This window comes from Pteronotus mesoamericanus, unplaced genomic scaffold (genome assembly GCF_021234165.1).
Source record: "Pteronotus mesoamericanus isolate MK-2021 breed Mesoamerican mustached bat unplaced genomic scaffold, CSHL_Meso_final contig_1018, whole genome shotgun sequence".
Taxonomy (NCBI): domain Eukaryota; kingdom Metazoa; phylum Chordata; class Mammalia; order Chiroptera; family Mormoopidae; genus Pteronotus; species Pteronotus mesoamericanus.
In genome coordinates, this window is record NW_026555002.1 from 5,116,287 (window position 1) to 5,129,130 (window position 12,844).

Genomic DNA, 12,844 nt, shown 5'->3' on the forward strand with positions numbered 1-12,844 from the left:
TTTCAGAAAAACTGTTACATTTATATGTCCACACAAATGTATATATAATTATTAATTTTTTTGGTAAATAGTCCATGTAAATACTCTAAAAAACTAACTTTTGCCAGACAAATTTCCAAATGTTGGCATACAGAGAGTAAACTATTCTTTCCATTCACTTAACAAGTTTGCTAAGCTTCTCTCATGTATATGCCAGGCGCTGAGGTGGATGCTGATAACAATGTAGGGCATAAGACTACTGAAGCGTCAATGCTTGTCAATCTTCAGAGCAACCATGACATAGACACATAAAGAAGTGAATATATTGAAACTTGAAGAATGTTAGAACACAGATTACACAGAATACTCTGGAGTGGAGATAAGGCAGAAGAACTAGCTTAGTCTGAGATGAGGCACCTCTTCCAGAAGATATGCCGCCAAGGCAGGAGTTAGCCAGGTCAGGGAGGAAAGGGACCAAGACAACAGCCCCAAGTGGATGGAGAAGCATGTGCAAAGGTCCACATTCCACAGATGCAAGGAATTTCGGATGTTTCAACGTGCAGTAGGAAAGTTAGTGGCAACGATGATGATGAAGAAAGAAGCAGGAGCCTCGAGGTAGGTGGCTTGGAGGGTCAAAAGAAAGAGAATTAACTTAATCCTAAAGGAAAGTGTAGGACATTGGATTTTATGTAGGGTAGCAGCATGGGCATGCTTTGGAAAGATCAGCTTAGCTCAATGACTTAGGATACGTTTGGTGGGACCAAGATTAGAAGTGGGGGACAAGGAGCAGCCTGTAGCTCTAGCTCCAGTGAGAAGGGAGGCGGACACCGATCAGAGCGATGGCGTGGTGGTGGACAGGGTGGGGACATTTGAAAGGAAGAGTTCATGGACTTAGGTTACAGAGGGCTATGTTGATTCGGGAGATGGCAATGTCACTGGCGACTCTGAAAATATGAACTTGAAAGAATGGGCAAATTAACAGTGTGTTTTAGAGCTGGGGAACACAGGAAGCAGAGCTGGTTTTAGGGAAAAGACGAAGTGCTCAGTTTTGGAAGTGTTGAGTTTCAAATTGAAAGGCATCTAAGTGGAGAAGTCTTAGGCCTTCCAGACCTTGTCCAGAGGCCTTTCTGACACACGGATGAGTGAGTTTAGGAGCTTAGGAGACAAGGCTGGGCTGGAGGTGTTTGTTTAGGAACCATTAGGTGGTGGCCGGTGACTGAAGCCTTAAGAGTGGATGGGATGCCTGGTGAGGTGTCCAGTAATCTGGGCGAGTTCCAGGGGCCACTTTGATATCTGGGGACACCTTACTCTGAAAACTCACTGCTACTGTGAATCACCCCATGTGCCAACGTTGCCTCTGTCTCATGGTCATCTCAGATCCCACAATTTCTCCATCTTCCTCCTCTCTCTCTTTCACATCGGCCCCTCTTCCCTACCATTTTTCTCTCATATTATAATCCTGTCTCTACACAGTTCTTATTGTGCCTCATCTAATTCCCCTCCATTTTTCACCCCCTGTATGTACCTCATTCCCATCTATTTTTCTGTATTTCTATCTCTGGATCTGGTTTTATTATTGAAGTAATCTTTCCACGGTCACTTGCCTTATGTTTCTCTTTCTTTTAGTCTACTTCTCTCAATCTTATCTTGATCTTCTGGCTGTGTTTACAATGGCAATCTTTGTCTTTGTCTTTATATTTTCTTCATCTATGTTTGGCTTCATCTCACAGATTACTACTTTCATCGTCATCACATGCCTGCTCTTTTGACATCGACGGCACTGTTGACCATTATTTTTTCAGCTAGTTCCCTATGAGATTTCTATATTGCAGGCCTGTCAGTCAGTCTTGGACTTTATTACCATATTTCTGCTAAACTTCTGAGACATGTCTTGAAAGTCATTCCTCTTCCCCCTAAAAACCCCCATCTGGTGATACTTGGATTTCATGTTCACTTAGAAAAACGTGAAGTTTCCTCAGATATCTTTTCATTTGATGACCCCAGCCTATCTTTCCCACTCTTCCTCCTTAATCACCCCCTCAGGGTCGCCTCCACTCAGGAGTCCTGCTCTTCTTTCTCTCCAGCCCCCACAAGTCAGATGATGTTGTCCTGGCCTGTGCCCACGTCTGTCTGTAAATGAGTGTGGGCTCATGTGCAGCAATGATTTTGGGGAGAGGTAGGGAAAGGAAGAAAGAGCCTTTCCTCTGTGCAGACAGGGAAACAAAGATAACTGATAAGCAGTATCACGGTTGGTTTCCCCACATGCTCACAGGCTGGCATCTCATCTGACTCTCTTCCTCTATTCATTTGAAGAGATTTCAATACACAGGACACTGAAGGAAAGTAAGAAAGTGACACACAATAGATGTGACCAGGGAACACACTTCAATGTGGTCAGGCTGAATTAGGTTCACAGCTCAGATGAGCTGAGGAAACATACACCTGCTCCAATGACTATACCTCACCTACAGCACGAAGTTGTTGTTTCTTTTTCTATTTAGTCAGACCTCATTGTCTCCTTATTTCTCTGTTTTTTGTTCATTGCTCTGCCTTGCATTTTCTAGTTCCATCATGGCAGTTCTGTGAGCTTCTCTGCCTCTGATTTCTGTTTCTCTCTTTTTAAATCAACAGTACTGTTAATCTCTACTCATTTTTTATTTCTCTATTTTAGCTTATTACTCTGGGTGTTTTGTATATCATGTAGCTGGCTCTATTCCTGCCTCTTTGTTTCTATAGGATTTCTATTTCACCTCTCCATCTCTCTCTCTCTCTCTCTCTCTCTCTCTATTTCAATATCCACACCAATATTGGTTCTTATACACCTACCTATATATACATATATATGTGTGTGTATATATAGAGATATATACTCACAAACACATGTATATATTTATTTATTTATTGTTGTTGTTAAATAAGTTTTATTGTATGAGACACTCATGCATTCCCCTGTGAATTGCCAGGTCCCTTGTACCTCCTCTTTGGACTTTGATCATGTGCCAGAACTCTTATCTTCCTGCCTGTTACATAAAAACCTCACCCTTTTTGAACATTATAGATGTGTACATCAATCTCCTCACCCCAAAATGGGGATAACAAGAGTTAGCCTGCCTAAATCTTAAGGATTTTGTGATGACAAAGTAAGATCTTATTTGCCAAAGTACTTTAAAAGAACATGATATAATCCAATTACAATGTGATGGAAATCTGTCAAAAACTATACTAAAGTTTGAGAGTGATCTGAAACTTTTATTTCTGTCTATAATTACATAGCAGAACCAGTTCTCTACTGAGATTTTACAATTGAAAATGATATTGGTGTTAATCAATACATCACTATAAACATCTAAGATCTTAATGTAAGCAGGCATGAGAGAAAATATTAAAAAAGATGTCATCATTTTGGTAATTATTTCTTCTACAACAGAGTTATATAATTACATACATTTAGTCAATAAGACTCATATTATTATACATGGATTTATAATAATCCTCTGCCTCCTTCCATTTCCTAAAATGCTGAAAGGAGTTCCCAGGTTAACCGGGCATAAAGGTCTTCAAGGTGCTCGGAATAAAAATGCATCTGGAAACAGTAGCTTTTTAATTCAGATTCCTGACATTCGCAGGCCAAGGCTTGGCATCTTAATCTTCTTTACCTGACCATCTTAGGGCTGAGCTAAAAGTTTCCGGAGACTCTTCTTCATTGTTCGGTTTTGAAGAGTCACTAGTGCTGATTCCTGCAGAAAGAAGGAACATTCCATAGCAGCCTCTGTCTGCGTCTTAGGAACCCACCCAGCACGGAACCCTCGACAGGACAATTGGAAAAGGGAAGCTTGTGTAGGGGGGGTCGGAATTTTTCTGCAGCTGGGCCACCCTGTGGCTCCATCTGACCGGTTGATCAAGGTGGCTCCAGGATCATCCCCAAAGACAGGGGACAACTTTGTCCTGGAAGGCATTCCCTTTTGTCACTGTTTCTTATACCTTTTCCACTTGTCTGCACATATTTCTTCTACCTCTACTCTGTTTCTTATCCAGGGGAACCGTGGAAGCAACATTTTCAAGACTCCAGAGCCCCCATTAGGTGGGCCCTAAAAGATCATGTGGAGCAGAGCACCCCTCCTCCTGGAACTCACTTATCCTTGTGAGCGAAGAATGAACTTGTATTGTTCTTGTGCCATTGAAATTTTATACCAGTTAGCACAGTCCACCCAATGCAAAATGTATAATGTATATCAACTAAAATCCCAACAAATTACTTTTTTATTTAAGGGATATAACCAAAAAATTGACTGAAGCTTTTGTAGCAAAGAAAACTATTTATTACATCAAATAATAACAAAGTTTTAATTTTTCTTACGTCTTTGCTTGTTACTTATCCCATAAGTAGATTGATTTCCAATATCCAGAAAATCTAGGAGGCAAAGGAAAACACAACCAGTGATCCATAGCAAAAGCAGTTATATCTTATGACTCCTCACGTTGTAGAAGAATTTGGAACATAAAGATGTGGAGATGATTATTTCTGTCTCTTCCCATCTAAAGGAAAGAGATCACTGCCAAATGAAGCAAAGGCCCATAATCCTTTAGCCCACATGTAGAATCGAAGAAGTTTTGAAAACCAACCATTTTTCATAGATTTTCTGATAACTAATTTGGCAGTGAATCTGGACTTAGCTGCCATGAGTCTATGTAAACTTTTTATTGATTAGACTTGTGAATTCTCACAATTTGCTAAAGGAATATTAATATATTGTAGTATACTGTAGAACTGAATTGTGCCCGAAAAACTTTTGGGGTGTTTTGTAACATATAGGATATAAACTGCAGTGTCTTTCTAAAACAATAAAATATGATTTTACTTCTGGCTTCAGAGGCTTTGAATAAAAACTTATGGATGTTTGCTAGGTGTCCAAGCTGTACATTCTGCTTCTTCCACTAACTTAGCATGTGTGATCGATAACAGATTGTTGTATGTTTATTTATGAGAGTTACCCCATCTGTGGAATGAGGAGAACAACAGTCATCTGGTCTACATTTTAGGTTGCTGTAAATGTAAAACAATATATATTTTTTTGTAAAGCTATTTTGGAATATCACTACATAGGCCAATGTCATATTGGGGGTCATCTGTCAAAGGCTCTAAATGAAATTTGATGGCAATAACCAGAAGTGTTTTCTTCTGTCAGTAATGAGAGAGTATGACCAGAGTCTATGGAGGTTTGAACAGGTTTGTGACAAAGTTGGCCCACAGCTGACTGTCACACTTTCTCTGCTCTCTACAGAACAGGTGGTGAGCAGGGGGCCCTCACTCTGTGACCCACCGCCCTGGGGGATGACCCGTCTGCGGACGGGTAGCAAGGCGCACTGCCATCCAGCAGCAGCCGTCTCTTTAAGCCTGAACTACGATGCTCCCTTCCTTTGCAGCCTTCTGAGCCGCCACGCGAGAGCAAGGCAGGAACGGGCTCCCGGGCGGGGGCTGTGCTCAGAGGGGCAGGAGCTCTGACCTCAGCCGCCTGCTGTCCTGGAGCCCAGCGATGGCGGTCCTTACCTTCCTCATCAGTATCACTTCTCAGCGCAGGGCTCCAGACTCCAGGGGGTGCCTCGTCCGCACTGGACTCGGAGTATCCTTCATGACTTCTCTCTGCAGGAGCAAATGTCCCTTGAAGGTCTCAGTGTATGACAAAGAAGCCAACAGATAAAAAACTTGGGAAGCTCTGGAAACCCAGGGCTAGAATGTCCCTTCCTCAGACCTCCGTGATCTGCCTTTTGTAGTCACATGACCTGCAGGTCAGTATTTTATCCCTCACTGTCCCCTGAGCCCGGGGACGGAGGTATTTCATCCCTGCTGGGCATCTCCGCTTCCTCTTGGCCCTCTGTTTTCTTTTCCCAGATTCTCTTTCTCCTTTTTCTTGTCTGGTTACCGATCTGTTGTTGGTTTTGTATCTGTGCTCATATTTATTTTTAGCTCCACTCCTCTCCCTGGAAGAAGGCAGCTCTCCCCGGGGCTGCTTCCCGGAAAGTCTTTGTGAAATAGAGCCCCGCCCCCGCCCTCTCACCCTCCCAGGAACGTTGACTGGAAGAAAATTAGCGCTCTGTTGCGTTTGAGTCTTTGACCTCCTCTTGTTTATATGTTACAGCCATTAGCCTGATTTATATGGCAGTTAACATCCAAACTAAAGTTAAATTTATATTTTACTTTGAAGAACATTAAAAGAAGTTAGAATGGCTATTTTTGTAGAAAACACTGTTCATTTATAACTATGAAGAATTCTCAGGTGCTCTTACCACTTTCCCAAGGTCTTTTCCTGCAAATACGTGATTTTCTGAAATCCATGGGCCCTGTAAAGTAGGAGGGAAGAAACATCTATGTTATACAAAAGTCCTACAGATTTTATGTCAAGTCATACAGCAGGTAGGGTTTGTGATAATTTCAATGCTGAGATGAGTTTTTTCCTCTTTCCTTCAACTGAACCCAGTTCTGGTGCCCAGGGTCACAATGCTGGGCTTAGGCCCCACTCTCCCGTTTACTCTCCAAGTGAATTTGCAAGTGACCTTGACACATTACCATCCTGAGTGTCCTCAGCTATAATGCTGGGATAACCTAGGTACCCTATTTCCCTATTAAGGTTTTTGTGAAAACAAAATGAACCGTTATTCATAAAAACCCTGGGGACAACCACAACTAAGCTCATGGTTTAACTGTCATTTGAGTTTGAGGGTAGTTGGGCTGAAGCTATTTCTCTGCCTATGATTAAACAGCATCACAAATTATTCTTTGAAGACTTTTGAAGTTAGAGACTAATGACAATATTGTTAGCAAATACGGAAATACTGTGCTTACTATGCTCTGTAGAATATAAAGCAAGTTGCTGGAAAATAGGTATATTATTTCAACTCTTTAGTATTAACAGATAAGACAGTGCATAGTAAAAAATATAATTTTACTAGAATATTTTTTGCTGCATTTTCAACAAATGAATTGATTGGGCTCATCTAGTTAAATAATAGTTATAATGCCATTTCCCAATACAGGTACAGAAGTGAAATGCAGGAAATGATATCCTAGAAGTAACTGAATCAATGCATATGGAGGATGTCAGAATAAGATTCATCAGGAAACAGAGCTCTGGGTTTAGATTCTAGATATTTTTCATACAGGAATGCAGTTCTAATATTCTTATGCGGAGCAGTCTTGGGCGCTAAGCAGGTGGCTTCTTAGGTCTCTTCTTCTTCACTTGATTCTAAGGAATCAGTCTATCAATCACTGCACAAAGGAATAGGATTAGCTAGGTGTCTCAGTGTGGACCAAAGAAATAATTCAGCAAGAAAAACCCTAAATAAACTTGGAAACACCTTGAAAACCCATGTATATCAGTCTTCACGTAGACCATCTGGTCTGTCCTTCTAAGTCCCCTGTCTTGCTGGTTAGTGATGCTCCATTCCCTGTCCCCAGAGCAGAGACAACTCACTGCTCTGTTTGAACCTGACCTCCCTGCACTTCTCTGTCTCCCTCCTCTTATCCCTCTATTGTCATTTCACACTTTCTTCGCCTCCTGTTTCTCATGTGGGGAGACCCTGGAAATCTTGTGTTGAAGTCAGAGAGCCTCCTTCCCCACTGGTGTCCCCTGGGCTGTTTATAAGGCTGAGAAATAATCTTCTCTTGTGTCTGAGACATAGATATATGTTGGGACCACTTTTCAGTGCAGTTTGCCTACACTAAGGGACAAGTTAGAAAGTATACTCTTGAAAAACTGAAGTAAATTTACATTTTACTTTGAAAGACCTAGTAGAGCAATTAGAATAAACGTATTATTTAAAATACTGGTCTGTGCACTGGCTGGGTGGCTTGTTTTGTTGGAGCATCATACCGTGCACCAAAAAGTTGTGGGTTTGCTCCCCAGTTGGGGTGCATATGGGAGGCAACTGATTGATGTTTCTCTCCCACATTAATGTCTTTTTACTCCTTCCTCTCTGTAGAATCAATTAAAAAATATCCTTGGGTGAGGATTAAAAAGAATATTAATAAAAAAATAAAATAATATACTTGACTTTGGAATATCAAGATCAGGTAAAAATTTAATTCGTCCTTAGTAAGATCTTTTCTTAGTGTGTTTTCCTGAATAGGCATGTCTCTAATATCCTCAGAGAGTAGGAAGGGGAACCAGGGACCAGCCCGGGCCGCGGAGAGCAGCAGCTCTCATGACAATGCGTGCCACACACAGGATGGAGGGACCAACATTTTGTCCACTGTTTTGCTCTAATTTTGCAAAGGAAATAATGTAGAATCCAGGACATTAGCCTTTGTCTTTCCCTGTATCTCCATGAGACTTTGTAAATGATGTGAAAGACTTATGTGATTATATTTTGTCATCTAGGAAGAAGGATAACAATATCCATCCTGCTTACCCCTCATGGATGTTGTAAAGGAAATAGTAAAATACCGTTTGCAAGGGTCCTTGGAAAAATGACTACATATGTCATGACTTGCTGAACAGTTCTGTTATGTTTTTATTTCTGCGAACACTAGAGAGTTGGATGATTTATCTTCAGACATGTTTCAGACTTTGTGACCAGATGACAATATGACCTTCCAATAAAGAAATAATAGGTTTCTGTTCTCTATAGAAATTACTGTAGAAATTCAACACTTTATAGGCATAGCAATTAATTAGTAAAAAAAAAAACTTACCACTTGGTTAGCATATTTCTACTATACCATCAATACAACTAACATGCATACCCATTGATAGATATCATCCTCAAAAATATGCATATGTTTACTTAATAGTTATGTATATAATGATTTCTTATCTTTCTGCATTTCCCAAAAAGGTCAAGTAAAATAAATGCAGAGAATGGGATCCAGGACAAACTGGATCCACGGTGCAGCATGAACTCGGAACAGATGCCTCAGGAGACAGTAGCTCTTAGTTCAGGTCCCTGCAGCCCACGCCTTGAGCTCCCACTTCCTTACCAGGTGCCCTCGTCAGTGCTGAGCTGGAAGCTTTGGGGGGCTCGTCATCATCACTGGATTCTGTGGAGTCATCACTGCTGATCACTGCACAGAGGACAAAAACCCTTAGGGCCTCAGGGTGGGGCCAAGGAGCCCACGGACAGGAAAGCCCATGACAAGCGGACTAGAAAGACCTAGAAGCCAAGATAACTCAGGTCCCCCCGGTCTGTGCCCTAAGGTGTGTGACCTGCAGGCTCCTCCAGGTCCTGCACAGAAGGGGTGAGGTTCAGGCACAGAGGGCAGCTGTGCCCGTCCTGCAGCCCTTCTTACCCCACGGTCGCCCTGTCTCCCGCCCCCACCCTCTACCTCCGGTCCCCATCCCGCTTTCTACCTCAACTCCTATGTTCATTCTACCTCTTACCTCCACCCTCATTCTCCCTGTTACCGCCACCTTTACTCTACCTCTTCCTTCATTCTCATCTTACTTCTTCACTTTTCCTCTTGGCTCAGCCCATGTCCCCTCATTGGGCCTGTCTTCCTGGCGATGGTGTCTCTCCATATCTTTTTTCTCTTCATTGGTTTCTTTCTCTACCTCCTCTCAAAACTATTTTGGCTCTCGTATTTTCCCTTTTAAAATCTTATTTTCTCTTTTCTTCATCTCCTAACGCCATACTTCATTCTCTTGCTTTAAAAATAGTCTCTCGGACGATAATACTTGTTCCTGCAGTTTCTGTCTTTTGGTATTTTTCCCGGGAACCCCCTTCTGCTAAACTCACAGCTAAGGTGCTGGTTCCCTCCTCCCCCTCCTGCAGGCTGCAAGGTCGCCTGGATCTCTTGGGTGGACCCCGATGACATGTCCCAGACCCTAGCCCCGGACCTGAGATTCACATCACACATCCTTTCAGCTGGTCTTACCTATTATGTCAGACACCTTGTTACATTTAGTCCTTGTTTGGGTTTGATTTTCAAGTTCTGAATTAAAAAATGGCTTTTCCTTCTTTATATCCACCAGACACACAGAACAGGAATTTAGTTTGATTCCTTGGTTGGGTAGCTCTGCTCCTGGACCAAATTGCAAGAAATCAAGAATTTCACGTGTCTCCCCAAAGGGAGGGAGCCCTCACTGCCGTCAAGCCCCGCCCCCCGCGCTCCCTTTTCTGACTCGGCTTCTCCTTCCCTTGTGCCTCTCTTAACTCTGGGTTTTTTAGTTTTTACTTTTTTTTTTTTTACCTACTCTTATTTTTCTTTGATTTTTTTTTTTTTGCTTTTTCAAAAATAAGAATCATAATTGTAGTAAAACATACATGGATTAAAATGGGTAAATCATAAATTTTGATATGTTACAGAGGAAGTATATCTGAGTAACCACTACTTTAGTTTAAGAGTAGAAGGTTACTTTCACCTGGAAGCCTCTTAGTGATGTCTGTCACCAACTGTCCCCACCGATCTTGCTCATGTTAACTATCACTTTGACTTTTAACATCACAAATGATTAATGTTGTCAGTTCTGAAATTTATATAAATTTGTATAAATGGAATCATGTCTTCTCTCTGTGTGTCATTTGGCTTATCTTCTCAACATTATGTATGTTATAGTCATCTGTATTTATTTTGCATATTTTTCAGGGCTGTATGGTATTCCATTATAGAAGTTATCCATTAAAAAATAAAACCAGCCCTGACCAGTGTGGCTTAGTTGGTTGGGTGTCATTGTGCAAAGCAAAATGTCACTGTTTCAATTCTGGGTCAGGGTACACGCCTGTGTTGCAGGTTTGTTCCCTGGTCGGGGCATGTATGAGAGACAACCGATCGATGCTTCTCTCTCACATCGATGTTTGTCCCCCTTTTCTTCTTCTTCCCATCACCTCTCTCTAAAAAAATAAATAAATAAAATCTTTTTAAAAAAGCCATTGGAAGATTACATCAAACTGTTTTCCAAAGTATATGCAAAGGCAGAGATTTAGTGGCGCGAGTTTGCCCAGTGGGAAGGTGCGCGAGGGGTGGGAAGACGCGGCCGCGGCGGTGTCCTTTCATCCCCACTGCGCGGTACGGGCCTGCTGCTGCGGGCCACAGGACAGTGCTGGGTTTTGAACAGTAGAGCCGCCTGACCTGGTCTGAATTTTTGAAAACCCATGGACCTGACGTGCAGAGAAAGGGCTGAGGGGAGCAAGGAGGAGGACGGAGCCCAGCAGCAGACCGTTCCTCTACTGAAGTGAGAAGCCATGGGGCCCGGGTTAGAGCGAGTGCGCTGGGAATGGAGGGAAACAGCCGGGCTGGGAGATTTCAAAGTTGACTTTGACAGAAGTGGCAAATGAACTCATGGTGTTTCAGTCCACCAAGTTGTGGGGCCCTTTCTAACTCAGCAGTAGATTAGCGGTACAGCCTTCACATAGACATGCCCATTAGATCTTTCGGCACTTGGTCAAATGAGCCCAGGTGATCTGGGCTGGAGATCTGGGCTGGAGATGTGCACTTAGAAACCAGCAGGTCATAAATGGTGACTGAAGCCACGGAGAGAGTGAGATGCCTGGAAAAGGGCCTGTTTTTATCTGAGAAGGGCTTTGGGGACATTTTGATCACTGTGGACAGCTTACCTTCTCAATGACGTTAGGAACAGACCCTTCTGCCTTCTTTCCTGTGACTGTTTCCTCACACCAGGCAATGCTCTGTCCTCTCTCTCTCTGCCTGGTCCACTCTACCAGCTGTGCATTCATTGTCCTTTACTCATTCTTGACATAGGTCTCCCTGTGCCTTTGCAAATTTTTCTATTTACTTGTATTAATTTCCTTCTGTATCTTTCTCTCTTCATACTCATTTCTCCACACTTTTTATCAGTTTCCCCCAGGACTCAGCAGGGTCTAGGGTGATTCAAAGGAGGAACCCAGGACACAAGAAGGTGTCGAGAATGAAACCCTCCTTCTCTGTGTCCCCAGGTCTCCCCACCTACTCTAGGCCTGACCCTGCTATACCCTGATTTTTTAGGTTATCCTAACCCTGTTGTTTCCTGCTTTCTTCCATTCTATCCCTACTCCTTAATTAGTAATGAGACCCACGTATTCCTCTGTATCAATTTTGGCTTTCCATATACTGTCCTGATCTCAAGCATTGAAATCATCCCTCAAATTCTTCCCCGGTGCTTCTGTCCCTGCATCAAGTCCCCCCCTGTGCCACTTCATTTCTAAAGGTCCTCCACCTGGGCTTCCTCACTTGAAAGTCTAACCAGCAGCATCACCCATGACTTCCACGTTCCTGTTATAAATAACTTCTAAAAATGAAGTGCAACTTATTTCTTTTCACCATCTCCACGACATGGCAGTGTTTGGATTCCATGCCAATATATGTGAACTCTATCTCACTCTTGCACTTTGTTGTTTGGTGTCTCCCAGTCCACCTTCCCCATCGTCTCTCTGCAGGGACACCCCTCCGTCGGAGAGCTGATCTCTCTGTCTCCCCGGCCTCTCCCACCTGTTAAAAGCAGCCAGAGGCTGTGCACAGGCTGTGTGTCCTGGGTGGTATTAAGGTGGGTAGAAGGTGGTTAGTATGGGAGGACAAAGGAAAGCTTTTGCACTTGCAGAAAAACAAAGATACTTAGATCATTAAGGTAAGGTAGGCAATAATTACTTTCTTCATTAGGGGGCAAAGGGCTGGGTGTCTCGCTTCTTTCATCTCCATTACCCTCTCGGGTAGGTACTTGTCCGTAGGATCCTGAAATGAAAAACACAACAGCGGAGGTCCACAGAGGCTTGCTCTGCCCTGTTACCATGTTGTTGCACTTTACCAGCTGCTCTTTCTTTCTCCTGTTCCTGCTTACAGCCTGACCGCATATATTGCTGCCTTCATTCAATGGAAGTTTGTACTTCATTGATTCTACTGCCAATCTCTCTCTGACTTTTGTCTCTCTCTCTCTTCCCT

The 12,844-nt window shown here is 42.7% G+C and overlaps 1 protein-coding gene across 1 annotated transcript in view; it reads right to left on the reverse strand.

Moving 5' to 3' along the window:
* Positions 1 to 12,844, reverse strand: part of SP100 (SP100 nuclear antigen) — a 74,639-nt gene that overhangs the window by 29,799 nt on the left and 31,996 nt on the right. Inside the window, exons 7-13 of the mRNA XM_054570869.1 lie at positions 12,554 to 12,637; positions 9,848 to 9,994; positions 8,954 to 9,037; positions 6,265 to 6,318; positions 5,528 to 5,620; positions 4,337 to 4,390; positions 3,636 to 3,716 (exon numbers count right to left, since the gene is read on the reverse strand). Of these exons, the coding sequence (XP_054426844.1) occupies positions 3,636 to 3,716; positions 4,337 to 4,390; positions 5,528 to 5,620; positions 6,265 to 6,318; positions 8,954 to 9,037; positions 9,848 to 9,994; positions 12,554 to 12,637 (597 nt within the window). The remainder of the gene's footprint in view (positions 1 to 3,635; positions 3,717 to 4,336; positions 4,391 to 5,527; positions 5,621 to 6,264; positions 6,319 to 8,953; positions 9,038 to 9,847; positions 9,995 to 12,553; positions 12,638 to 12,844) is intronic.